At 50.7% G+C, this 25532-nt stretch overlaps 8 protein-coding genes across 8 annotated transcripts; 6 read left to right on the forward strand and 2 right to left on the reverse strand.

Annotated features, from left to right (window-relative positions):
- Positions 1–210: 210 nt before the first annotated feature.
- UCRPA7_591 (putative c6 zinc finger domain containing protein) lies at positions 211–1005 on the reverse strand (the record flags this gene model as incomplete). The annotated part of the gene is made up of 2 exons (XM_007913185.1): positions 211–884; positions 936–1005. 2 exons carry the CDS (start codon positions 1003–1005, stop codon positions 211–213), a joined length of 744 nt encoding a protein of 247 aa, XP_007911376.1.
- Positions 1006–3995: 2990 nt separating this feature from the next.
- On the forward strand, positions 3996–4424 carry UCRPA7_592 (hypothetical protein; the record flags this gene model as incomplete). Its single annotated transcript, XM_007913186.1, has 1 exon — positions 3996–4424. The coding sequence occupies one exon, from the start codon at positions 3996–3998 to the stop codon at positions 4422–4424; it is 429 nt and encodes a 142-aa protein (XP_007911377.1).
- Positions 4425–8353: 3929 nt separating this feature from the next.
- Positions 8354–9901, forward strand: UCRPA7_593 (putative mucin-desulfating sulfatase (n-acetylglucosamine-6-sulfatase) protein; the record flags this gene model as incomplete). Its single annotated transcript, XM_007913187.1, has 1 exon — positions 8354–9901. One exon carries the CDS (start codon positions 8354–8356, stop codon positions 9899–9901), a length of 1548 nt encoding a protein of 515 aa, XP_007911378.1.
- Positions 9902–10850: 949 nt separating this feature from the next.
- Positions 10851–12064, forward strand: UCRPA7_594 (putative maltose permease mal61 protein; the record flags this gene model as incomplete). The annotated part of the gene is made up of 3 exons (XM_007913188.1): positions 10851–11350; positions 11421–11507; positions 11566–12064. The coding sequence occupies 3 exons, from the start codon at positions 10851–10853 to the stop codon at positions 12062–12064; spliced, it is 1086 nt and encodes a 361-aa protein (XP_007911379.1).
- A 2283-nt stretch (positions 12065–14347) lies between these two features.
- Positions 14348–15715, reverse strand: UCRPA7_595 (putative p60 domain-containing protein; the record flags this gene model as incomplete). Its single annotated transcript, XM_007913189.1, has 2 exons — positions 14348–15509; positions 15564–15715. The coding sequence occupies 2 exons, from the start codon at positions 15713–15715 to the stop codon at positions 14348–14350; spliced, it is 1314 nt and encodes a 437-aa protein (XP_007911380.1).
- Positions 15716–16369: 654 nt separating this feature from the next.
- On the forward strand, positions 16370–17326 carry UCRPA7_596 (putative ras-like protein rab-6a protein; the record flags this gene model as incomplete). The annotated part of the gene is made up of 6 exons (XM_007913190.1): positions 16370–16422; positions 16514–16539; positions 16608–16696; positions 16750–16879; positions 16939–17217; positions 17271–17326. 6 exons carry the CDS (start codon positions 16370–16372, stop codon positions 17324–17326), a joined length of 633 nt encoding a protein of 210 aa, XP_007911381.1.
- Positions 17327–18081: 755 nt separating this feature from the next.
- UCRPA7_597 (putative duf1753-domain-containing protein) lies at positions 18082–18932 on the forward strand (the record flags this gene model as incomplete). Its single annotated transcript, XM_007913191.1, has 2 exons — positions 18082–18129; positions 18201–18932. The coding sequence occupies 2 exons, from the start codon at positions 18082–18084 to the stop codon at positions 18930–18932; spliced, it is 780 nt and encodes a 259-aa protein (XP_007911382.1).
- Positions 18933–20237: 1305 nt separating this feature from the next.
- On the forward strand, positions 20238–25274 carry UCRPA7_598 (putative sulfite reductase beta subunit protein; the record flags this gene model as incomplete). Its single annotated transcript, XM_007913192.1, has 4 exons — positions 20238–20277; positions 20573–20721; positions 20802–25187; positions 25245–25274. The coding sequence occupies 4 exons, from the start codon at positions 20238–20240 to the stop codon at positions 25272–25274; spliced, it is 4605 nt and encodes a 1534-aa protein (XP_007911383.1).
- Between the last annotated feature and the right edge of the window lie 258 nt (positions 25275–25532).

A 25532-nucleotide genomic window follows, 5' to 3' on the forward strand; every position in this document is an offset into this window, starting at 1 on the left:
GACCAAGAGCGGATCTGACACGCCGCTCAAGACTCAATATGATACATTAGACGGATACCTTCGCCTTAAGTTGTCAAAGTATGACAATTAGGCGTGAGAGAGGAGATGAAGAAGCGAAAGGCAGAGCTCTTTCGTTGGAGTTGTAAATATACCATAAACTTATGCTTTCAAGAATAACGAGTCTGTGACAAGTGCTGACCATCATGCGAGCTACGTGTGCATCTCCAAGTCCGGCCAAATATCAGCCTGGTCCATCATCCACGATGTGTCCAACAGCTCCGGGCCAATGACCGGCTCGTCCGTGACCTCGTCGTCCTCCCGGATATGGAACGCCGCCTTGCTCAAAATGTTCATGAAGCTCAGCTCGACGCTGCACTTGTCCGTTGGCTCGGCTAGGCCCGCCAGGCCCGCCATGTACTTGCGGTGCCAGTCGACCGAGCTCGCGGCGAACTGCCGCATGCGCCAGAAGTAGTCGCGCCGCTCGCGCCCGCTCGGCAGCAGCGTCACCAGCGCGGCGAAGCGCCGGTCCAGCGCCGACAGGTAGTAGCCGATGTCGGCGATCTCGACCAGCCGCTTCGAGTCCAGGTTCCAGGTGCTCTGTTCGAGCGTGATGATGCTGAGGATGAGGATCGCGTACAGGAGGCGAGCTTCTTCGATCAGCGTGCTGCGCCGGAGCAGCTCGTCGGGGAGCTGCAAGAACATATCGATGCAGGCCTGCGCGGCGCGGATGCATGCGATGACGATGTCGTGGCGTGCGGTGGACGCGCACCAGCTGCAGCAGTTGGTGTTGCCGGCTTGGAGAATCTGGAAGTGGCTGCGCGGAATATGTAGCCCGACCTCGTGGATGTATATTTCCAAATTCAGGCATTTTGACTGAAGAGTCCCTGCGAAATTTCTCAACCTTTGAACAATCAAGGATAGTACTGTTGGCTTACAATTATTCCTCACGTCTTCAGGAAAGGCATCCTTCACTTCTTTAAGCTCCCTCTTGAAGCGTTGGACCATCTCGTGGATTCGAATTGGGTCCATGGGTTCTGACTCCCTCCACTCAGGGTTATCATAGCGAAACACACGATGAACATCCTCGAAAATGATCTGGAGACGGATGAAGTATGGGAGTATTAGGTCCGAAGGATCATTGCTGATGTGTTCGAGTAAATTGACCACCTCTTCGACCTGTTTGTTATACTTGAATAGTGTTGGCTTTCGCATTGCTATCGACATACTATATTCATCGGTCAGAGTCCTGGATCTGAATACGCTTCACGTATGCTCACTATGATGACATGTGGTGACAGGCGATGAATGTCCTCAGACGCTCCATGTCATAAGCGAACCTTGTATTGTACAGTCGGTTTCTATACTGGTTGGCCGAGACTAAAAACAGATCCCTTGCTGCTCCGTCGAAGTCTGAGAGGCCGATGTCGACTGCAATGGACAGAGCAAGTTGAGAAAATTGATAAAGGCATTGCCGACTGGGGTCGATATATCGATGATACCTTGGGAACTCTTAAGCTGTCGAACATGATGAGTTGAACAACAATCTTACCAGGCAATGTATGTTATAAGCCCCTGTAATATATCGAGGCTCTTTTCTGACTTGACAACGACTTGTTCAGCAACCATCTTCCGAAACTCGGATTCTAGCCGCTTCTGAAGCTGGTCCTGAGAGCTCGCCGTGAGGATAGCATGGAGAAGACATGGGCGCTCCTGTCGCATGTAGTCCAGATTGGCATCTGGCGGGACACTAATGAAGGGAAGCACTGGCGTTGCAATATGATAGCTCCGCAGTAGCTGGGTTGCAACTTCAGCGCTGATTAGTCCTCTTGAGATCACGTCTGGAATAGATCGGTTCCCCAGCCACGAGTTTGGGTCCCTCGTGTACAAGCCACCGGAAATCGGAATGGTTGGTTGTCTCCTGCGCACATCCGCATATGCTGGCTGGTCCCGAGCCTCCGTGAAATTTGGAACAGCGGCCGCTTGAGGAAATTCCGGCTCCTTTCGCGCTGCTATAAGGGCGATGAGGCCGTCGAGTTTCTGCTCAACATCCTTTACTCGAGCTCGTCTGTATTGTCTCCGTGAGTTTGGAAATCATACCCTGATATCGATCCGCCGTTAGGAGTCTTACGCTGTCGACTTCATGCGGCGCGGCCGAGCTAGCGCTTCTTCAAAGATACACTCGGTTGCGTGGCTGACGCATCTGAGGTCCTGGCTTAAGCTTCAATTCGCAGCAACAGGATAGAAGGATTTGATGTACCTTTCGCATTGACGTAATCCATCTCCTTCAGCATCCAGGGGGATACATCGGACCTTGAGAGTCCTGCAAGCTTCGCATGACCGGCGCAGATTTCCTGTAGTTCTTCTACCTTGAGAATCCGAGCTCGGCTGGCTGTAATCATGAATGGCTTGGTTCATTCTGTCTAATCCAGCAAAAAATGCAATGTTACAACATTCCAATACTCAAACGGTACCAGAATGCAAGGAGTCCCCCTTTACCAAGTTGTAAGTTCATGGGAATGATTAAGCATTTGAGGCATCTTATGCTTAGATAAGACTCGCCAAAGCCTCTGGTAGATATCCTTAAATAGTGAGCAGGATCAACAGAGGTGCAGAGCCAAGCTTTCACAGCACATCGACCGCATAACGGCGGAGCCATCATGGTTCCGAGATTCCAGAACCCCTGGTGGTGATCGTGGCGTCGATCACCTATTGGCTTACCATAGCCGGAGATACTACAGACAAGGTTACCAGCATGCTGACACCATCTGGATTTAACGATGACTTCGGCGGAGACACACTAGATGCCTTTAGGGCTGACCGCACCATCAAACACACTGACGGAGCTCTTCTAGGCGAGGTAAAGCTAAGATAACAGTGGCCGGGATGCCCGATTTCCTGGTACTATGTAGATGGACTTAAACCTGGCAAATGCAGGACAACACCATCTCACGCCCTGCATGCAACACCTGGGTCTTTAGGGCTGGCAAATAACCTTAATCTACTCGATATCAATCTGAAATCATTGGCCTCTCTGGATGAGAAACATACGAGGCTTCTGTATGACTAATGATTCTTAATAGAATGGCTGAGAAAGTCATTGGCACGCGGCCCACACGCTCATAACCTACTGCTTCGCAGGTTGATGCCCTCTTTGGTTCTGGCTGATGTCGAGCCAGCTCACCCCCAAGATGTTACGAATATCCTATTACGGTTCCCACTAGCCAAAATGAACTTGTCCCTGACCTATTCATCGCAGACTGCGTTATCCTCAGCACGCGATTCCACGGTGCTTCAGGCGCCGCCAAAGCAATGTGCAATACCTAACAGTGGGGTCTGTTACTGTCATGAGCCAGACGGTAAGAACGCGATAGGCGAAACAGTCTCACAGTTGGCCGCAGAGGTACCTATGTTTACGACTGCTTCTGTATCATGCCATACATGCACCAACAACTTTGAACAACCATATAGTGGACCCTTAATAGGGGTAGAGATCTGACTAGTCCAGGCGAAAATTAAGCAACATCATGCTAGCGCTACTTGGTATTCTGATATCACAAGATTAGTTAGATGGTGTCTTGGATGCTTATGTTTCTGGAGATGCAAGGTCTTCGTATAGATGAGGAATTTGGCGATTCTTCGATTGATGCCTTGACAGATCAAAGTCTGCCTCGCCTTTGATCAAAATCAGGTGCTGGATCGATTGCTTTGCCCCTGAATTTAGGCGCCGAGAGACCCATCGACGTCCAATAAGGGTTTCAGGGTCTGCGCAAGACTACCCCGCGTGATCAAGACCGCTCTGTTTAGCCACCCAGCGACAGCATATCTTAGGCCACAAGCATTTCTGTCGATGGACCGCCATGAGTCTTGACATGGCATTTCCTAGCGATTTTGAGGAGAGTCCAAATAACAATGCGTCGTGGTGAAGATAAATTCCGCAGAGGAAGAGCGAAACTAAAACCTGCTGTATGCAAAGCTGATCACAGCGACTAGCGAAAATGTCTGGTCTCGAGGCCCTGAGCCTCGTCTGCAATATCTTGCAAATCATCAGTGCTGCACATAGCACTGTCTCTTTTTGCAAGGCTGTCTATCAGGGCAGTTCTCCTGATGCGCATCTTGGCGATAATGCGGTCGCTTTGGCGTCTCTCTCTGCCGAGGTTGAGATGTTCTACGCATCAAGACAGCCGCCTCGGACTGCTCACGAGAAGAGCCTTGCTGATGTGGCTAAGAAGTGCAATATCGCCGCTCGCGCCCTAGAGGAGGAGGCCAAGTTTCTGATTGGTAATCGTGCCAAGGGCAACCTGGCAACTACGATCAAAATTGCCGTGAAGACGAATTGGAGAAAGAATCGTCTTGACAAGCTGGAGAAGTCTCTTGAGGCCTACCAACGAACCATGGAATCTCAGCTACTAGCGCAGGTGTTGTAAGTCCACGAATTGCCTACACTCAGCCTCCTGGGCAAGCCTGCTGATATGAGAGCACAGCAAACAGTCCGACGCTATTGCACTCGAACAACGCGAGGGTTTTGATGCGTTACGGAAAGACTTGCAATATTTTGCGTCGCAGTACTCGCAGGGTCATACGAGACTGAAGGATCTCGTTGAGAAGGAATCAGTGAAAGGACGAGAGCAGTCTTCGAGAGAAATAAAACAGGCCGAGAAAGCCCTGAAGACACATACCACGAAAAGCCTTTTGGCTACTGAGGCTACAATCACGGCGCATGTGACAGCTCAAGCAACAGAAACGATAGGATTGATTACCCAGAATGCTCACAAGCTAAATCTGCAAGCCGTTGACTCAGGCAGGAGAGAACGGGTCTTGGGGAGCCTGAAGTTTCCATCGATGAACGAGCGATGGAACCAACTCACAGACTCTCACGAAGATACTTTCAAGTGGGTTTTTGATTCATTATTAGAGCGAAACGACGCGTCAAACCCCGGATCGGAGTCGAAAGATTCACCCAACGGGATAGGTCAGCACAGAGACAGACCCTGGGATAGCTTTAGCGACTGGCTCAAGTCCGACAGCAAGATGTTCTGGATTAGTGGCAAGCCAGGGTCTGGAAAGAGTACTTTGGTCAAATACATTGTGTCGGCGCTGCCAACCATTACCGACTTGAACTTATGGAGATCTGAATGCCGGATATTATATCACTTTTTCTGGAAGCCAGGATTGATGATACAACGGAGCATTAAAGGAATGCTGTGCTCGCTATTATATCAGATCTTTATTTCTGACTCCGCTGTCATCGATGCCAACCTGATGCGGTTTGATTGGTTAGCAACAAAGGATGTAGATACTGATTGGTCACCCAAAGAATTGCAGCTGTTGCTTCTAACAGTTCTGAGCACTCAAGACGTTTCATTTTGCATTTTCATTGACGGACTTGATGAGATCTGTCAAGAGGACGGAGCAGGAGCCCTTCTGAAGCTGGTGGCAGACTTGAAGGCGATTCCAAATGTCAAGCTTTGTCTAGCCAGCCGGCCCGAGCCACGCTTTCGAAGGCAACTTTCCATAGAGCCACATCTGACACTAGAGGATCTGACAGCGTCTGATATGGAGAGTTACACACGAAGTATGCTGGAGCCTTATTTGGTCATTGGCCGGATGCATCTAATGAGATACATCGTGCACGACTTGGTCGATAAAGCCGAAGGCGTGTTTCTGTGGCTACGCCTTGCGATTCGTAGCCTCGTCGACGGGCTCGAGAATGGCGACAGCGAAGACGAGCTTATCGAGCGCCTTGACGGATTTCCTAGGGAGTTGTCCAGGCTTTACTATGACATGTGGACCAGGCTTAACGAAAACGTCAACATTTATCAAAAGAGTGCCGCCAAATACTTCAATCTCTTAATTGGGGCGGTCTTTATCAATGACCAAATTACAGAGCGCACTCCGATTTCGTTGATTGATTCTCCGCTTGAGGGTGGCGGATCAGTCTTCCAACTTGTTGCTGCCGCGGATCCCAATGTCCAGACAGCACTGCTTTCTCTCAAACTTGGCATGAGTGAGCAAGATTTAGACACCGCCTGCTCTAAACTTCGTAATGATATTCTGGTGAGGTGCGCAGGCTTGGTAGAAATACGAAAAACGAGCGAAACATCGCCGGGAAACTTGCGTCCTTTCTTCTGGAAATCGTCAGATGGCATGCTGGAATCTCACATATCGTCTCGTGTAACATTCGTACATCGGACGGCCTACGACTTCTTGATCGAAGACGAGGAAGGCTGTCGCATTCGCCAATATGATCTGTCTTCGCTAGACGAGCAGGTGATTCAAATTGTTAAAGGCGAACTGGCCGCATCGAGGATGTACCGTCTTCGTGGTCACAACTCAGTATTTGGAGTACTACTCGCTCTATCTACGATTGAAATCCCGAAGTTCACGGAAGAAATAAATCAACTGTTGCAGCTTTGCTGGGAGTGGTATGACGAGGGATACTTGGCGCCGGACGAGCGCGATATTCACCATGCAAAGCCTCACTTTCTTGCAGTAGCAAGCTTGCCACCCTTTTCAAACTTTGTCGTGTCAAGAATAGAAGAAAGCTTACAGCCGTCGGTTCTTGCGACAGAGATACTGCGGGACCTGCTAATTCACAAGCCTTCCTGCGAGATCCCCGAAATCTTGCAGTGTTTCCTCAAGCCGCTGCTCTCAATCAATGGCAATATCAATACCACGGGGGTGTGTAGTGCACCTTATCCCGGCATCAGCCCAACAAATGCCGTGCCTTTCAGCACTGCTTTCGCCCAATTTCTGCAAGGACTTGTGTATCAGCTCTCGCAGTTCGGATCTATTGGGACACTGGAGATGGATATTCTTTCAACCTGCCTAGAAACGGAACCGGATCTTACACAACGCATCCCTATTACATACACTTGCTATTTTAAAACGCCAGAAACACAAAACAACCCACAATATCGTCTTTACGTTGACAGGCGTATTGCGGACGAGTTTTTCCCTTCCAAGGGTATTCTCCATCTAACTATAGATGGAAATGCGGCGTTCTGGATCAAAGCCCTCCTACGAGCTGCAGCTACATCGAGGGCTTATGAGCCGAGAAAATCAATGCACGCAAGGGACACAGTAGCTCCTCATGCTCGAGTAGCAATAATACTTCAATCAGACCCCAAAACAGGACCTAGATGCTATCGACCTTTGGAAGGGGATCTTATCGGACGGTTCATGACATTGTTTGAGGCGTGGCTAGATGGATCGGAGGCTAGAAGTACAGTAGCAGACACAGTGGAGGATATAGCTGAGGAGATCCGTAATGGTTCTCACCTCTATGAGTATGCTCCGGGTTCTATTAATGAGAGTCTGGCTCGAGATCGTTGTGGCTACCGGTTCATAGATGAGGATGGCAATGTGATAGAGTGAGCTCGATAAATCACCCAAAAGAAGAGAATGCAAGAAGTAGTAAAACATAATGTTTCTTGAATGGCTTCGTCATATAATTGCAGTCAACCCAGGGGATGTGCTTCCATGTGGCTCGCTTGACCTGTTTTATATTTTTTTTTCCTTTTTCAAGTTTACGTCGGCCTCAAAAGTTGAAAGTTGGTATCCCTGGCAATCGATAAACGGGCTTCGTAGGATGCTTTTCCGATTGATTATTTGACATGGAAGCCGATACAAGTAAGGAAGAAGCTTTCAAGGCTGATATTATGAATCGCATATTCTGGAAGGCACTCTAATGGAAATATTTTAGAAGCAGATTGATATTGAAGAATGCGCAAGATTTGCAATCTTCACAAACAGCATTACTCCCCACCGGACCACTCTCCATCTGACGATCCCCCATAAGTTGCCGCATCAGAAGCGGTATCCGAATTATCCCCAGTGTCACCATCGTTGTGTGTTCCATTTGGCTCTTCGACCTGATCATATACTCATCAACTTTTACTTAAATAGGAAGGTGGCCCACCCAGCCACCCCTGGCAAGTCTTTTCTAAACCCGCTGTAACCTCATTACAGGCTAAGCTACTTTTCTGCTCTCATTTCTGCAGTGTTATTCCATAGTACAGTATCACGGCCTTCGGCACCGCCAGCCGTACTTGCAATTTCAAATTCCCGTCATGCAGCCGGCCGAGAGCCCGGAAGCTTAGCAGATGGTGCCGAGCCTTTCCCATGGGGAGTATCGGCTACTCCACAAATACCCCCACATACTCAACCCCGAGCATCGGCCTCTGGACGATTGGCTAGGTCTTCTTATGATCTTGTCCAAATATATCATCGGAGAGATCTTACCTCCACGACTGAACTCACATTTCGACAGGCCAGATATCCCAAAAGTGTAAGACTGACAGACTGACAGACTGACAGATTAACGTGGCCCTCGTGAACACATAATACAGAAAAGATGGCGAGCAACAAAGCCCCGAATATCATTTTCATCATGGCCGACGACCATGCTGCCAAGTCTATTTCTGCATATGGGCACGGCATCAACTCAACGCCACATATAGACCGGTTAGCCAAAGAGGGGATGCTCTTCAATCACTGCTATGTGACCAACTCTTTGTGCACTCCCTCACGAGCCGCAATTCTCACCGGAACTCACAACCACGTGAATAATGTCATGACGCTCAACTCGATGATCAACAACCGCATACCCAACGTGGCCAAGCACCTCCGCGGCCACGGCAATTACCAGACTGCGATGTTCGGTAAATGGCACCTGGGTGAGGGTCCTGGCCACGAGCCTACAGGTTTCGACCAGTTCAGCGTGCTTCCTAATCAGGGAGAGTACTGGGACCCTCATTTCATTAATAAAGGCGAGCCGGGCATGAAGCGTGTTTTTGGCTACGCGACAGATATCATCACGGACAAGACCATTGAATTTATGAAGCACAGAGATAAGAGTCGCCCATTCTTCGTCATGACGCATCATAAAGCCCCCCACCGCTCATGGGAATTTCATCCTAAGCATAAAGATCTCTACAAAGACAAGATTCAAATTCCAGACACTTTTACCGACGACTATAAAAATCGCGCCAAGGCTGCAGCGAATGTGAAAATGCGAGTCGCCGATGACTTGACTTATTTTGACCTTGGCCTCGTTCAGCCACAGGGGGGCCGCGAAGCCGTTGGCGCAAAGCTGTTTGACACTGTATGGAACTTCCCCCATCGCAAGGTACCACAGCCAGAGGATGTATCCGATATCATTCTCCGTGATTCAGAAGACGGAACAGTGTTCACCTTCAAGACCCGCGAAGAGCTGGCCGAGTTCAAGTTCCAGCGCTATATGCAGCGATATCTGCGGACAATCCAGTCCATTGACGATAACGTTGGACGCATACTAGACTATCTAGAGGAAGAAGGTGTTGCAGAGAACACTGTTGTGGTATACACGTCCGATCAAGGCTTCTTTTTGGGCGAGCACGGCTGGTGTGACAAGCGGTTCATGTACGAAGAAAGCTTCCAGATGCCACTCCTTATACGTTATCCGCGAGAAGTTAAAGCCGGATCTGTTAACAACGATATCATTTGCAATGTTGACTTTGCCCCAACCTTCTGCGATCTAGCAGGCTTGATAGCGCCCTCGTATATGCAGGGCAATTCGTTCCGAACATTATTACAGGGAACTACTCCCGAGGCGTGGCCCCAAGTAGCCTTCCATCGATACTGGATGCACAACGACTCTGTACACTACGCATACGCGCATTATGGAATCCGAGACCAGCGCTATAAGATCATCTACTGGTATAATGAGGATTTAGGAATCGAAGGCGCGAATCCCGGAGGCACTGAACCTGAATGGGAGATGTTCGATTGCCAAGAAGATCCTTTAGAGCTACTTAATGTTTATGGCGATCCGAACTACCAGGATATTGTCAAGAGAATGACAGCCATGTTAGAAACCAAAATGATGGAAATCGGCGATCTGCCACTCCATCCTAGGTCTTGAGTAATGGAGCTGCTTATATGAATAAACCAATGAACAACCTGAATATATCCAACGATTAAGACATCTTCCTTTCAAAATTTGATGCTAACCGGGAATACTAAAGTTCCTAGAAATATAAGTAGTGATCTTGGATATGTTTAATTGAGGGGTGATCCGCGTCATCGGTACATGGACTTCAAGAATACACTAAATCATGCTCAAACAAACAAGTAGAAGAGATGGAGCGAAAGTGGCATGCTAGGTGCTTACACAGGCTATTCATCAGGCCATTACATGTTCAACTACAGTTTAGACATCCATTGACCTTTTTGATCGTTCAACAGTTGCAAGGCCCGGACCATAAATCTCCCTTGCGATCTGACACGGCGCTCGGTGCGAGTACTCGGGAGTGACGTCGGCTTGAAGCCTGATGGTAAGCTACCATCGCTTCGAGTACCGTCCCGATGTCCGCTCGCGGTTCCGCGGCCGTCAATATATAGTTCCTCATTATCGGGTTACAAGACTCTCGAGCCGAATACAGTCGGTTCTGCGGCAACTGCGAAGGAATTCGAAATATGCCAAACTATTATCTCTCCCGACACTCCCCGCCCAATATTCCCCATTCCAGGTGGAGTTGTAGGTCCAGAGATCCTGGATTCAGCTTCAACTAAGACGTCCTCAGTTTAGCGATCGTGACTAGGCTTACCGAAACTCCCCGCACAAATGAAAAACTAAAAGGCTTCACGCGTCGGGTTTAGTGCAAGGACGTGGAGATAGCAACCCCATCATTTTCTCCACACCCCAGATCTTACTCACGGGGCATGAGTGGATCTGTGGAGAAGACTGTTCTTCGACATGATGAATACATTTAAGCCCACCCTGCTTTTCTCACGAGGTTGCAATCTATCATTCGCGAGATATTCCAGCATTCACTACTCTATTGTTATTTCTCGCTCTTCTTTAGACACCAATGACATCGACTACGCACCAAGCCAGCAACTCAGAGGATGTGTGGGTAGACAACTCCATGGCCCAAGACAAGGAAGCTGCTCGTGAGGAGGAGGGGGCAGAGCTTGTTGGCAACCAAGTTGACGCTCATCTGTCAGTCAAGGAAGCTCTTCGTTACTATTGGAAGGCAATCTTCTGGTCCTTTCTCATTTCTAATGCCACGATCATGGAGTCGTACGATCTCATCCTCAATAACCTGCTGATTGCATATCCGGCTTTTCAAAAGTCTTTTGGCGAGCAACTGCCCAATGGCTCGTGGTCCCTCGACTCGCAGTGGCAGGTCGCGTTGAAGATGTCGACAAATATTGGTCTTACCATTGGTGTGCTCGTGAATGGTTGGCTGTCGGATCGGTGGCCGCCACGGCTCCTCATGATCGGCGCACATATCCTTGTGATAGCATTTGTTTTCATCTCTTTCTTTGCCCAGCGAATCGAGGTTCTCTTTGTCGGTTCATTGTTGACGTAAGTCTCACTTGTGGTATGCGGAAACATTGTCGATCGAAGCTACTGACACAATTTGTCTCTCATGCAGGGCCATTCCTTGCGGATTTTTCGTACCAGCAACGTCAGCCTATGCGGCGGAGATATGTCCAACGAAGTTGAGAGGTTACATGACGACGTGAGTGCTCGAACTTCAATAGTATAGTCTCGACTTTTTGCTAATTGCGACCGATCAGGTACGTTAATCTTGGGTGGGTCATCGGCCACATGATTGCAGCAGGCGTCTGCCAGGGCCTGCTCAAGGTTCAAGGAGAATGGTCGTGGCGCATCGTCTATGCGGTACAATGGGCATGGCCGGTACCGCTGGCAGTTGCTTGTTGGTTCGCTCCCGAATCACCCTGGTGGCTGGCACGCAAGGATCGGATCGAGGATGCAAGGAAGTCACTCCAGAGACTATGCTCTGCTCCTCTCGACGTCATCAACCCAGACGATACACTCGCCATGATCCAGGGTATACTTCGACTCGAGAGAGAGGAGATGAAGATCCAAGGCACATATCTTGACTGCTTCAAAGACACCAATCTTCGACGAACGGAAGTGGCCGTTGTAAGCTGGGGTGGCCAGATTCTGCCTGGCTTTGTCATACAGAACTATGCCACGTACTTCTTCACTCTGGCCGGCCTCAGCGCAAGTGACTCCTTCAAAATCTCCCTAGGCAAGCTTTCTCCCGATTGAGGCCCTATATGAATCTTTACTTACTCCGAGGATTGTATAGGAAACTACTCAATTGCCTTTGTTGGCACAGTCTTGTCATGGTTCTTGCAGCCACATGTTGGCCGACGCACAATGTATTTCTCGGGGCTTTGTATAATGGCTCCTTTGATGTTCATCATCGGTTTTGTCGAGCTCGCTCCACAGAATAATGGCACTTTATGGGCAAAGCCAGCTGTGCTTATGGTTTGGGTATGATTTTCCTGCAACTTCAGATTGTCCCCTTTCTTTTACCTTCTACATGCTAAAACTTCGTGTGGGATTTAGTTCTTCTTTTACAGTCTAACCATCGGTCCCGTCCCGTTCACGATTGGCGCGGAGGTAGGAGCAGCACGCTTGCGTTTGAAAACTATCTCGCTGGCTCGTACTACCTACTACGTTTTGAACATTATCAATACGGTGGTTGCTCCTTATATGTTAAACCCTAAGGAAGGTAATTTGAAAGGCGAGGCTGCCTTTCTGCCTGGAGGTCTCGCGGTCTGCATGATTATCTGGACCTGGTTTCGACTGCCAGAGACGAAGGACATTACGCCTGGTGCACTGGACAGGCTGTTTCAATCTCGCACTCACACGAGGAAGTTTGTAGAAGAGTCAAAGAAGTATCAGTGAGTACAATCTTCAGTTCTGTCCGACTATGTGACATCAAAAGGAGGACTGGGCGGTAGGGCCTCTTATAGAGCCGTCTTCCACCTGTTTCACCGGCGACCATGGTTCCATTAACTCTATTAGATAGGCGTGGATGGCCACATTCTGTGATATAGTCATCTTATGACCTGAATCTTGGTTGATTCAACGCATCTTTGGCTTGTTTTGTCTTGATCTTGTTCGATGTGACCATCCTATGAGTTGACTCAGGTCAACAACGATTACACTGCCCTTTACATCTCCCCAGGTTTCATTCACCTACTAATGGTCAACACAAAGCATAGTTTCCATTGTAGCCGGACTTCGATATTTGCTAAATGTTCATTATTATAAATACTGTCGCGTCTTGCCCTTTTGTGCTCTTCTAAAATGCATCGTTTCCATGAGTCTGTTCTTTTCACTTTCGATTTACGATGACATGCTTGAAGTAGGTGTTGGGGTGTTTTATTAGTGCTGTTAATATTGAAAATCCGGATATGGTCAGACTTTTGTCTCCCCACTGTAGGTTTAAGATTAGTGACTACTAAGTACTGCCTATTGCCTCCCATCCCACAAACCAACTGAAGTCGCTAGTGTTGGTATCGGCGAGTTTCTTTTCTAAAGTATGCTGTGCATTGAAGACAGATTTTGACGTCATTTATCGACAACTTCAGTTCGGTCACTTTTGCCTTTTCCATGCTTTGATTTTCGTATATTATAGAATCTTTCCGGAGCCTCTGTCTGTCACATGGGCTTCACCGGCGACATGTTCTGAGTGAGTGCTGGTGCGGGATGACATTTTGGATATGTTGAACCAGCTGGTCTGAATGACGAGTCTGACACAACCTAGTGTCATCTTTGTACACGGCTTGAGAAGGCACCCGAGACACACATGGGAAGGTCGTCGCGGCGTTGCGGGTAGCACTGTCGAGTCTACAACGCCGCGTAAACGGAAGAACTTTCTAAAGTCTGTCTTCGAATCCAAGCCGCCGCCTGCGCAGACCCAACAGCTCGAACAACCTTCCAAAGTCTTCTGGCCAGAAGAGTACCTTACCAGCGACATACCCGAGGCACGCGTGTGGATGTACGGATAGCATGCAGACGCAATCGGCGGGCTGTTTCAAGCGAACAATAAGACCAGCGTGTCGCAGCATAGCCGAGATCTTGCAGTGAAAATCGAGCGAGAAGTCGACAACGAGGTTATATAGTGGAAGTAAAGTATGTTACTAACTAGGCTTATAACTGTCATAAGCGTAAAAGAGTATATAAGCTTAATAGAAGCGAATAGAGTGATCTATTGTCGTCTAAGTAGTAATAAAAGAGATCTAAGTGAGTGTAGTACTATATATATAATCTAAAAGAAGCCTTTGACAGGCTTAGGTAAGCGTAGGGAGTAGGGGTTAGGTGAATTCGACATGACATGTTGATACTGTGTGACATTGTTAACCTTGACTTGGCACATTATCTTCTTTCTTAGTATCTCGAAAAATATACAACGACCAGTAAAGCAACCTCTGTCCAATCTCCCAGAGCTTGGTATTCAAACTATATACTTAGACAATCGGGCACGCCATTGTTGGTAGTCTATATGGAGAAGTTCGAGTAAACAGAGATTTCCTCCCTCTAAAAGAGCTGGAAGTCCTTGTGGGTCCATTTCTCTGTGAGCTTCGTCCTCTTCTGCTTCCTGAAAGGAATCTTCCTCCTTGCCTCCATCTTGCCTCGCACAAGAAGACTCCGGTATCTGTCCTTCAGCAGATTTCCCTCTGGTTTGAGTAGTCGTAGAGAATCCTGCAGCTCATCTGGCAGTACCAACTCTAGATCTTTTTCCGGTAGCCTGAACTTGCCAAGCTGCCGGCGTCTCAGCTCAACATCATCGCCTCCGTCACTTTCACCGTCACTGAGCTCGACTTTTGCGAGAGCCAGTGCGCGTTCTCGCTCCTCTACTGCCTTTGCAATCTTCTTGATTTCTGCAGCCTGCTGTTCTTTCCGTTTCATTGCCGCCTCGTGCTTCTTCTTCCGCTCTTCCTCTTTCCGACGCTTGATCTTGTTCCGCTGGGCCTGGGTTTTGCGCTCAGGACGTTTCGCCTTGATATTCACATCCTCGGCCCCACTCTCAAACCCTTCCCAGGCCGAGTCTTCATCCCACTCTGATAGCTCTGCCTTTGCTTCCGCGGCCTCAGCCTCAGCAGCCGACCTGCGAGCCGCTTCTAGCTTCTCCGCTTCGGCTTCCAGAGCCGCGAGGCGTTTGCGCTCAGCCTCGACTGCCTTGGCACCCTCTTCTTGTAGGCGCTCCTCATAATCTGTAAACACTGGGTTGTAGCTGTATCCACCAGCGGGCTTGGGGATAGCAGGCACATGCTTTCCACTAGCGGCGAGCGAGATGGGCTTTTGCCGAATAGTCTCTGGTGCCTTCTTCTTTTGCGTCTTTGGTAGAAAGTTCTCGCTATCTTCTACTTGAGGAACCTCTGCCGGGGCAGACCATGGATCATACGTGGCGTCGACTACGGTGACGGTGGCTTCGTGGTGGCCATCAGCAACCTTCTTCAGCCGAGTGAGTTCCTTGTGTGTGACATATTCTGTTCGTTGGCGCTTCGCAGGTATGATGCCATCGGTAGTCTTATCAGCGGGTCTCTTGCGTAGAGATACCGCCGGGACGGCTGAGCGGGCAGCGATAATTTCGTCGGCCTTCAAGCCTTTCCTCTTGGGGTGCTTCTTCGCAATGGTAGAGTCTCCCTTAATGTCGACGGTAAAGAGATCTTCGGATTCTTTCTCGGCAATGACACCGCTGAGACTTTGTTAGCATAACTTGTTCTCAAATCAAGATTGTGAGACTACAAACCCCTTGATAATCTCCTCGTTTAGTTGCTCGAGGCCTTGCTCGACTTCGGAAACGTCGACATTTTTTCTCCAGGCTTTCTTGCCCTTTCTCGAAGGCTGTTTATATTGTTGAGGACCACTAGTCTCCCCTGTTTGGGGCTTGATGACAGGCATCTTGGCTGTCTTTGTGCGGTAAGTTGTTGGAGTTTCACAGAAGTGTAGATATGGAAGAGCAAACTCTCAAATCGGCGGGGAACCCAAAATTTCCATCTTTGCTCATTGCGATAACAAAAAAATTGAGAGTCGCTCAATCCTTATCGCACGTGACTGGCTTGGAAAGGAGGCGGGTCTGGAAGCTTAGGCTTGCCGTGGCCTGTGGCTTAGCAGATTTCCAGCAATTTTCTGGGCTCCACAGGGCGCTCAAAGCTTAGAGTTGGCGGCCCATTCCCAGTGTCCGCAGGGGCGATGTAGCCAGGCAGCCAGCCAGCCAGCCAGCCAGCAGCGATGACGGTGTCCAAGTGGCCGATCTGCCCTGGGCATTGATTGAGGCGTTCCCAATGCGGGAGGCCATCGTGACCATTTCAAAAACATCTGCCTTTCGCAAAGCCATTGACCACGCCACGAAACCCAAACGTCAAAGGGAACCGACGTCTGTTCTGCGACAATAGAAGCCGTCCGTGTCATTCTCTCTACGCGACTCTGTCCTGAATCCTACAACTTCTGCTGTCGGCAATCCGCCTGGATCCGCTTCCCCTTTTCTACCTTTGCTCACTCGAAAAGCAACCGACAACGGAACCGTAACTGAGACCATATCCGACGTCCGCAACCATGGCGCAAGCTGGAGCTGGCGGGTCGTACAACAACCCGCTCAAGAAGTTCAAGTAAATCATATCCATACAATTATCGCGTTTCTGCAGGGGCACATAGCGCGGCGAACACAGTGGTCTACGGTGCTGACTTTCCCGCCTCTAGATTGGTCTTCCTTGGCGAGCAGAGTGGTATGTATTCAAGATGCGGCGCACTCCCAGGAAACGCGAATAGACTTGCTAATGCAATTCAATTGCAGTCGGCAAGACGTCTCTCATCACACGGTTCATGTATGACTCGTTCGACAACATGTACCAGGCTACCATTGGCATCGACTTCCTCTCGAAGGTACACGACGTGCCCCGCTTCATGCAGAGACGAGATATTAACGATCAGAACAGACCATGTATCTAGAAGACAGGACGGTACGATTACAGCTCTGGGATACCGCTGGGCAGGAGCGATTTAGGAGTCTCATTCCCTCGTACATCCGCGATTCGAGCGTGGCCGTGGTGGTCTACGATATCTCAAGTGGGCACTCTATATGTTGTCTCATAGATGGAGGCTATTGACTGACAGTGGTACTCTAGACGCAAAATCATTCCAGAACACGAGGAAATGGATTGACGATGTGCGAGCTGAGCGCGGCAACGACGTCATCATTGTGCTGGTCGGCAACAAGACGGATCTGAACGACAAACGGGAGGTGACGACGCAGCAAGGCGAGGAGGAGGCCAAGAAGAACAATCTGATGTTCGTCGAGACCAGTGCGAAGCTGGGCCACAATGTCAAGACACTGTTCAGGAGAATAGCACAGGCCCTACCTGGAATGGAGGGCACTGATGCTGCGGCACAGGCCTCTAACCAGAGTATGTTCAAAATGGTGCTCCGTCGAGTGCAAGCTTGCTAACATGATCGGTAGTGATCGATGTCAAGACGACAACCACGCCTTCAAGCCAAGAGGGTTGCGCCTGTTAAATGGGAGACATTTCTGCTTCCGGGCAATTTCTGGCATGAGGCGCGCAAGGGAACGGTTTCTGCACAAAGAGTATCCAGTATCTATCTACCTAGGCAGGATAAATCGAGCATAGCGAAGACGGTGGGTTCAAGCATGGGCGGAACAGAAGCTGTATAATACAGGACGAATGACGGGCCCTATGACTATTTTTAAGACGACCACGAGAGGCCGCTGTTACTGGTATTAATTTAGTACAAAACTAATTCTTCGTTTCTTCGCATTCCGTGTTACTTTTTCAGTGTTTGCTCTGTGTGATCGATATTCGATTTCAATATTGGGCCGTGGGTCAGTATGGCAAGTAGGTTATTGAAAAGCGCATTGAAAGTGAATTGTAGTTTTTGACCTATATGAAGCTGTCAAACTGATATATGGAGCCTATAACGGCCAGGGTTTGACTCGTGAATACTTTTCAAATTGATCTGAAGACTTGAGACCTTGTTTTCTTGGAAATGAACAGTCTCTTCAGCCTAACAGCCCATCGTCATGCGCAAGTGTGGAAGTACCCAAGTACCCCGTCGAGCCACCGCTAGTTCCGGATGGCCCGAGTCGACGGATCGTCATCCCACCATTGGACCCTTCTGGGCCGGGCAATCTTAACAGAGCGAAAGCGAAAGCAAACATGCAAAAGCCGCAACAACCCTACGAGTTCACATCACCTACGTTCACGACATATCCAAAGAGCGCCTAAGTTGCGACGAATATTACAACAGACACGATGGTATTAAGATCAAGAGGGCTCGGGTTTTGGATACCCAAACCGAAGGTGAGCGCTGCCACCAAAGCTGCATCGCATTTTGCCGTGGCCCATTACTAACCACGAGACCGATATATCAGACCTTCCTCGGGCTCATGTCCCTGCAGACCGGCACCGAGATGATTGCGCTCATCACCCTCATCAACAAGGTCCCCGGCGTCTACGGCTTCCTCACCATCCTGACCGGCTACTCCGTCAGCGCGGTGCAGGTGTCCATGTATCTATACTCGGTCTGCGCGCTCGTGACGCTCGCCCTGCTGGTGCCGCACATCCGCCGGCGCAGCGCCTTCCAGAGCCTGGCGCTCGCGTGGTTCTACATCCTCGACACGCTCGTCAACACGGCGTACACGAGCACCTTCGCGACCTTCTGGTACCTGGCGAGCCTGAGCAGCAGCGGGCCCGTGTACACGCCGACGGGGCCGGCGGGGCAGAACAGCGTGAGCGACAGCGCGGCGGGCAGCACGGGCGACGCGGCGGCGCAGGCGCAGGACACGGCGGGCAGCATGGTGCTGATCGTGGCGCTGAGCGTGACGCGCCTGTACTTCATCCTGGTGGTCGCGGCGTTCGCGCGCCAGGCGCTGCTGCGGCACGTCGAGGTCGGCGGGGGCTCGCTGGACGACGACGACGGCCGGCCGCAGCTGTTCGTCGAGGGCACGCCGGAGGGCGAGGGCTGGCGGGGGAAGCTGGGCCGGACGATGATCTCGTTTGGGCGGGACTACTGGGTCGGCAGCAACCGGGACGAGGAGTGGACGGAGGACGTCACGTCGAAGCTCAGGAGTAGGGGGCACGGGGCAGGCTTGGACGACCATTGAGGAGCATCCGTTCCATGAATCACCGACGATATATATGCCAGGGGCCTACAATTGCTTCTCTTTCCGACTGGTCTACGGCGTCATGAGATCTGGTATCTACAGTGCGGTGCATAGCATGCGGGCTCGGGGTTTGGCTCCGCTCTCGACATCAGGTTGACTTTTTTCTGCATATATACAGTGCATATGGCAGCAGTGGCGTTCACGGGGTTTGATGATGGGTCCAAGTTTGGGAACAAACACTCGATAGCGTCAGGTACTCGGTATTCTAATAACTACATACACATACACATACACACATATACATCTATAGCGTCATGGATTGCCATGCCCCCTTTGGTTACTCAATTGCAATGCCATCCATCCATCCACTGTGGCGTACTTCTATACACAAGTGACGAGTTAGGCGTGCGGCGAACCAGATGACTTCACCCCCAGTTACGCATTACGCATTAGATAGTAGATAGTAGTGATTCCGCCATCTTGGTGCATTTTTGGGTGACTGGCGGCCAAAAAGTGAAGAGTCCCACAAGCCGAGACTCAGCCGTCGCTAACAAAGCTACTTTGTTCCCTAGGTACCGGTAGGGACCGACAGAATTAGTTGCCGGCAGAGCGCACCTCGCGCACCTATTTCAGACCCCGACAAGCGATGAGATCCGGGGACCGACAGCCGCCTCTGCTAGTCGACCCGGGATTTGGTTTAACGTTAAGGGCAGAGGGAGAATGGAGTGTACGCGGTGGATGACTGCATAGTCCCTAGGTACTACGCAGTAGATGGGTGCGGCAAGTAATAGAATGACGGCCATTGGGCCAGCGGCGGCGGTGGAGGTGCTGGGCGACAGCATTCTTAGCCTTTGGTCCCTCCGGTTCTGCTCTGGAAGCGGCGCTAGGGCGATCACGCAATCGACCCTGACAGTGTCTCTGCAGCAGACTCGCCCATAGAAAATCGATTGTTTGCCGCAGGGCGGGGCTCTTTGAGAAAAAGCGAGAGAGGGAGCAATAACGTTTAACGTTAGGGAGAGAAGAGTAGAGAGAGAGGACATGTTCCTCCGTCACTCTGTTAGCCGAACTGCGCTGCTCACGCTGGTAGACGCTACGACAAGAGACTAACAACCTACCTAATAAATAAAATCGAAGAAAAAAAAAAAAGAAAAAGCTCTGGAGTCTGCTCGGCATCGTGCCGGTGCGGTGGAGGGAGAAAATATTATGTCGTTCTTGTTCAGGTCGCTAGACTCATCTTCCTCCTCCTCCTCTTCTGCTGCTCCTGCTCCTGCTCCTCCATCTCCCTCACTGTCGACTTCGGCGAAGATGGCTGCTCCCGTCCAGATACGGACGCCTGAAGAGGCCGGTACGTCCTTCACTGTTGTGATTCGATCTCCCCCTGCAAATGCGCTGAGCCCCAGCGGTGCGCTGTGCTGTGAGCTGTGTGCTGTGTGCTATGCACTGCATTTGTTATGCGATCCTTGCCTCTTTCTTCTATGACTGCACTGTACTGCTTATGCCCCACCAAAAAACTGCTGCTCTCTGGCTGTTGTAGCTCTCTTCAGGCGCAACAGCACAAACATAGAGATAGAGATGGATCAGGGGAAGATAGCAAAAGAGAATTGTCTGGAGCATCTTGCTAACATCAATTGGCCCTCTAGTCGCGAGGATCGCCTATCTTTCCAGCGATGTTGTCGTCTCGGTCCAGCCGTCGCTGGCAGTCGACTCCGAGTTCTCGGGCCATCTGAAGAGATACGCCGGACGCAACGAGCACAGTCTGGTCGCAAAGAGCGCAGATGCTATTCCTGAGGTAGGTTTCTCTCTTTCACCATGTGCAGTTGTTGCATAAGTCGATATAATCAAGACTAACCAACACATTCCACCTTTTAGGTCCAATCCGTCAGGTACAACACCGACCCATTGCTCTCCGTCTTCACCCCCATACGTTCAGGCAAGCTGGTCTCCGTCACAACCAGCTCTGTCATCCTCCTACCCTCAGTAGGACACCTCTACAAGCTCGCCAACTACCCCGTAGTTATCCACGTTGCCCTACAGCCCGCCAGCTTCCCAGATTACTCCGCCATCACCTCGATCAGGAATTCAGGATGGACCTTCCTCCAGTCAGAGTCTGTTCAGGAGGCCCAGGACATGGCCATCACGGCCCATGCTCTTGCTATCCGCTCTGGCAAGGGTGTCATCCACTTCTTCAGCCCTGCCGCATGCGCCAGTGACGAGGCAATTGGTGCCGAGGACCCTGCGGCGCTTCGTGAGCTGCTGAACCTCGACAATGTTCGCCGATTCCAAGCTGCTTCTGTTGCTGGCTCTGGCATATATGCGGATGATGGCAGAGTGGCAGTGGCTTCAGAACAGCCTGAGCTCCTAGCCAATGGTACTTCACCCCAGTCGCCAAAGGTCAACGGATTCCACGCCGCCGAGATCGCTTCCTCGACAGTCAAGTCCGCCTCCTCACAAGCATCTGAGAAGTCCAATGCGCCCAGCATCTCCAGCACTCCTCCCAGTGTCTCCTCAGCAACGACAATCGAGCCCAACCCGCCGGTCGTCACCTCGGAGCACATCTACAACTACGTCACAGGTATCTGGGCTCAGCTCGAGAAGCTTGTCGGACGCAAGTACAACCCCTTTGAGTACTCTGGCTCTTCGAATGCCGAATCGTGCCTGTTCATCTTTGGTGCCGATGCTGGCCTGTTTGCCAGCGCCATTGACAATGCGCCATCCGGAGAGGATTTTGCCAATGCTGCCATCATCACCCCTCGACTATATAGGCCGTGGCTCGGATCCAAGCTGATCGATGCTCTGCCGAAATCAGTGAAGCGGGTTGCTGTGTTGGAGCAGATTCAAAGAAAGACAACCAAATGGGGTCCCCTCTTGCTTGATGTGCTTACCACGATCAAGAGCGCCGTTGGTGGTGTTGAGACGATTGTGGGCTACCAACTAGGCTACATCACCGAGAAGACGATCACCCAAGCCCTCCGCGGCATATACCAGAATCTTACCTCAGATAAGCCCATCCAGAACTTGGAGGTTGGATCGAGGGATGGTCCCGAGGACACGGCAAAGTACAGCCTCGAGAAGCCTAAGCTGGAGACTGCATATTCGAAAATCCTCGACCAGCTCTTCGGTGAGCGTGTCTACATCGCCAACGCTCTAGAGTCCGAGAACGCAGGTATTTCGACCACGGTCTCAGCGACCCCCGAGTTCGGCTTCGGTTCTCTCCTGGCCCGCAAGGAGCGCAGAAAAACCTTCATTGCTGAGGCGAAGAAGCTCGCTCAGGCTGGAACATTCATGACTGAGACGCCGAAACGCTCTCTTGCTCAGTGGTCCTCGCATGCTGACGACTCCAAGAAGGTCGATGCTCTCGCTGAAGACGTGATCCGTGTGTTGAACATTGATTTTGGAAGCACTGCGAAAAGGCTACTTGCCAACAAGGGCTTCTTCCGCAAGCAGTCTCTGTGGCTTGTTGGCTCCGATGCCTGGTCCTACGATCTCGGAAACTCTGGTATTCACCATGTGCTTGCGTCAGGCGAGAATGTCAACATGCTCATCATCGACTCAACACCCTACTCCGAGCGCGCCGCTGCCGATGCGAATAGGAGGAAGAAGGACATTGGTCTGTACGCCATGAACTACGGAAATGCCTATGTTGCTTCTACCGCTGTCTACAGCTCTTACACTCAGGTTCTGCAGGCTATGGATGAAGCTGATAAGTTCAACGGTCCTTCCATTGTCCTCGCTTACCTACCCTACTTCGGCGAGACCGACTCACCTTTGACTGTCTTGCAGGAGACCAAGAAGGCTGTCGATATTGGTTACTGGCCACTTTACAGGTGGAACCCTGACAACGAGAAGAATGGCGAGCCAAACTTCTCTCTGGACTCGGAGAGGATCAAGAAGGAGCTGAAGGAGTTCCTCGATAGGGATAACCAGTTGACTCAGCTCATGAGGAGAGAGCCTGTCTTCGCTCCGGTTCTGTCGGAGGACTATGGTACTGAGATCCGCGCTCAGCAGAAGAGGAAGGCCAAAGATGCGTACAACGAGCTCCTTGAGGGCCTCTTCGGTGCTCCTCTTACCATTCTCTATGCCTCTGACAACGGCAATGCCACTTCCGTGGCCAAGCGTCTTGGAAACAGGGGTAAGGCGAGAGGTCTGAAGACCACTGTGCTGGCTATGGAGGACTACCCCGTTGAGGACCTGCCGACCGAGGAGAATATTGTGTTCATTACCTCGACCGCTGGTCAGGGAGAGTTCCCGCAAAATGGTCGCCCGCTCTGGGATGCGATCAAGGACAACACCGAGCTCGACCTTGCTTCAGTCAACTTCTCCGTCTTTTCTCTCGGTGACAGCCATTACTGGCCAAGAAAGGAGGACAAGATTTACTACAACAAGCCTGGCAAGGATCTCGACAAGAAGCTTGCTGACTTTGGTGGTAAGAGGCTGGCAGAAGTTGGACTGGGTGACGATCAGGATCCCGATGGATACCAAACTGGATATGCGGACTGGGAGCCGAAGATCTGGCAAGCACTCGGTGTCGCAAATGTCGAGGGTCTTCCGGATGAGCCGCCACCGATCACCAACGAAGACATCAAGTTGGCTTCAAACTACCTCCGTGGTACCATTGCAGAAGCGTTGAAGGATACCAGCACGGGCGCCATCCCTGCCTCGGATCAACAGCTCACTAAGTTCCACGGTACCTACATGCAGGATGACAGAGATGTCAGAGACGAAAGAAAGGCACAAGGCTTGGAGCCCGCTTACTCCTTCATGATCCGGTGTAGGTTACCAGGCGGTGTTTCGACACCCAAGCAGTGGATCCAGATGGACGACATCAGCACAACCCTCGGAAACGAGACCATGAAGTTGACGACGAGACAAACCTTCCAATTCCACGGCATCATCAAGAGCAAGCTTAAGCCCGCTATGCAAGCGATCAACCGCGCACTTATGGATACCCTTGCCGCCTGTGGTGACGTGAACCGTAACGTCATGTGCAGCCCTCTGCCCACCAGGTCGAAGCTGCACCGTGAGGTTCACGCTGCTTCCAAGAAGATCAGCGAGCACCTTCTGCCGTCCACATCCGCTTACCATGACATTTGGCTGACGGACGATGACGACAACAAGACTCATGTTGCTGGCAACGCCGTCCAAGACTTTGAGCCCCTCTACGGACCTACTTACCTGCCCAGAAAGTTTAAGATTACCATTGCCGTACCGCCGCACAATGACACGGATGTGTACGCTCACGATATTGGTCTGATTGCCATCAAGAACGAAGACGGAAGCTTGTCTGGTTTCAACGTCACCGCCGGTGGTGGTATGGGTACTACTCACAATAATAAGAAGACCTACCCCCAGACTGGTCGCATGATGGGCTTCGTGAACAAGAACGACGTGCACATTGCCTGCGAGAAGATCATGCTTGTGCAGCGTGACAATGGTGACCGTACGAACCGTAAACACGCTCGTCTCAAGTACACTATCGACGACATGGGCGTTGACGTCTTCCGCTCCAAGGTGGAGGAGCTCTGGGGCAAGAAGTTTGAGCAGCCTAAGGCGTTCCAGTTCGAGTCAAACGTCGACACATTTGGCTGGCAACGTGATGAGGTTGGCATGAACCACTTCACCTTGTTCATTGAGAACGGCCGTATCGAGGATACTCCTTCCTTCCAGATGAAGACTGGCCTGAGGGAGATTGCCAAGGTCCACAAGGGCGAGTTCAGGCTGACGCCGAACCAGCACTTGATTCTCAGCAATGTCGCTGACGAGGACGTTGATTCTATGAAGGCCATGCTGAAGAAGTATAAGCTCGACAACATCCAGTTCAGCGGTCTCCGCCTCAGCTCTTCAGCCTGTGTCGCCTTCCCTACCTGCGGTCTGGCCATGGCCGAGAGTGAGCGTTACCTACCTGTGCTCATCTCCAAGCTTGAGGGCTGCCTCGAGGAGAACGGTCTGAAGCAGGATTCCATCGTCATGAGAATGACGGGCTGCCCCAACGGCTGCGCGAGACCGTGGTTGGCGGAGGTTGCGTTCGTCGGTAAGGCGTTCGGTGCCTACAACATGTACCTCGGTGGAGGATACCACGGTCAGCGCCTGAATAAATTGTACCGGTCTAGCATTAAGGAGGACGAGATCCTAGCTATCATGAAGCCGCTACTGAAGCAGTATGCTCTTGAGAGGCAGGAGGGCGAGAGGTTCGGTGACTTCTGCATCCGTACTGGTTATATCAAGGCCACGAGGGAGGGCCGTGACTTCCACGATGATGTAAGCTCTCTTCACTGAACACTTTCGAAGTGAAACTATTACTAATTGTGCTTTCAGGTCGCTGAAGAGGAGTCTGAGGAGGAGTAATCTGTGAAATATAGCAAAAACAACATCCCATGGGATCAAAATCTGTTGGTCAGAAAATCCAAAATTGACTTTGGCGATGGGTATACCTGCATAGTACCTCTGGCGTTAAAATTCTGTACTTGTTAATCATCATCATATGCACGATAGCTGGTGCCTCAAATCAAAATGCCACACCTTAGAACATCACTGATCAGAATTTAGTTTGTTGTAGAGCTGTGATAGCTGAATGATCCATCCAAACCACCATGAACTCTTGCC

Source organism: Phaeoacremonium minimum (genome assembly GCF_000392275.1).
Source record: "Phaeoacremonium minimum UCRPA7 unplaced genomic scaffold PA7_03_scaffold_39, whole genome shotgun sequence".
Taxonomy (NCBI): domain Eukaryota; kingdom Fungi; phylum Ascomycota; class Sordariomycetes; order Togniniales; family Togniniaceae; genus Phaeoacremonium; species Phaeoacremonium minimum.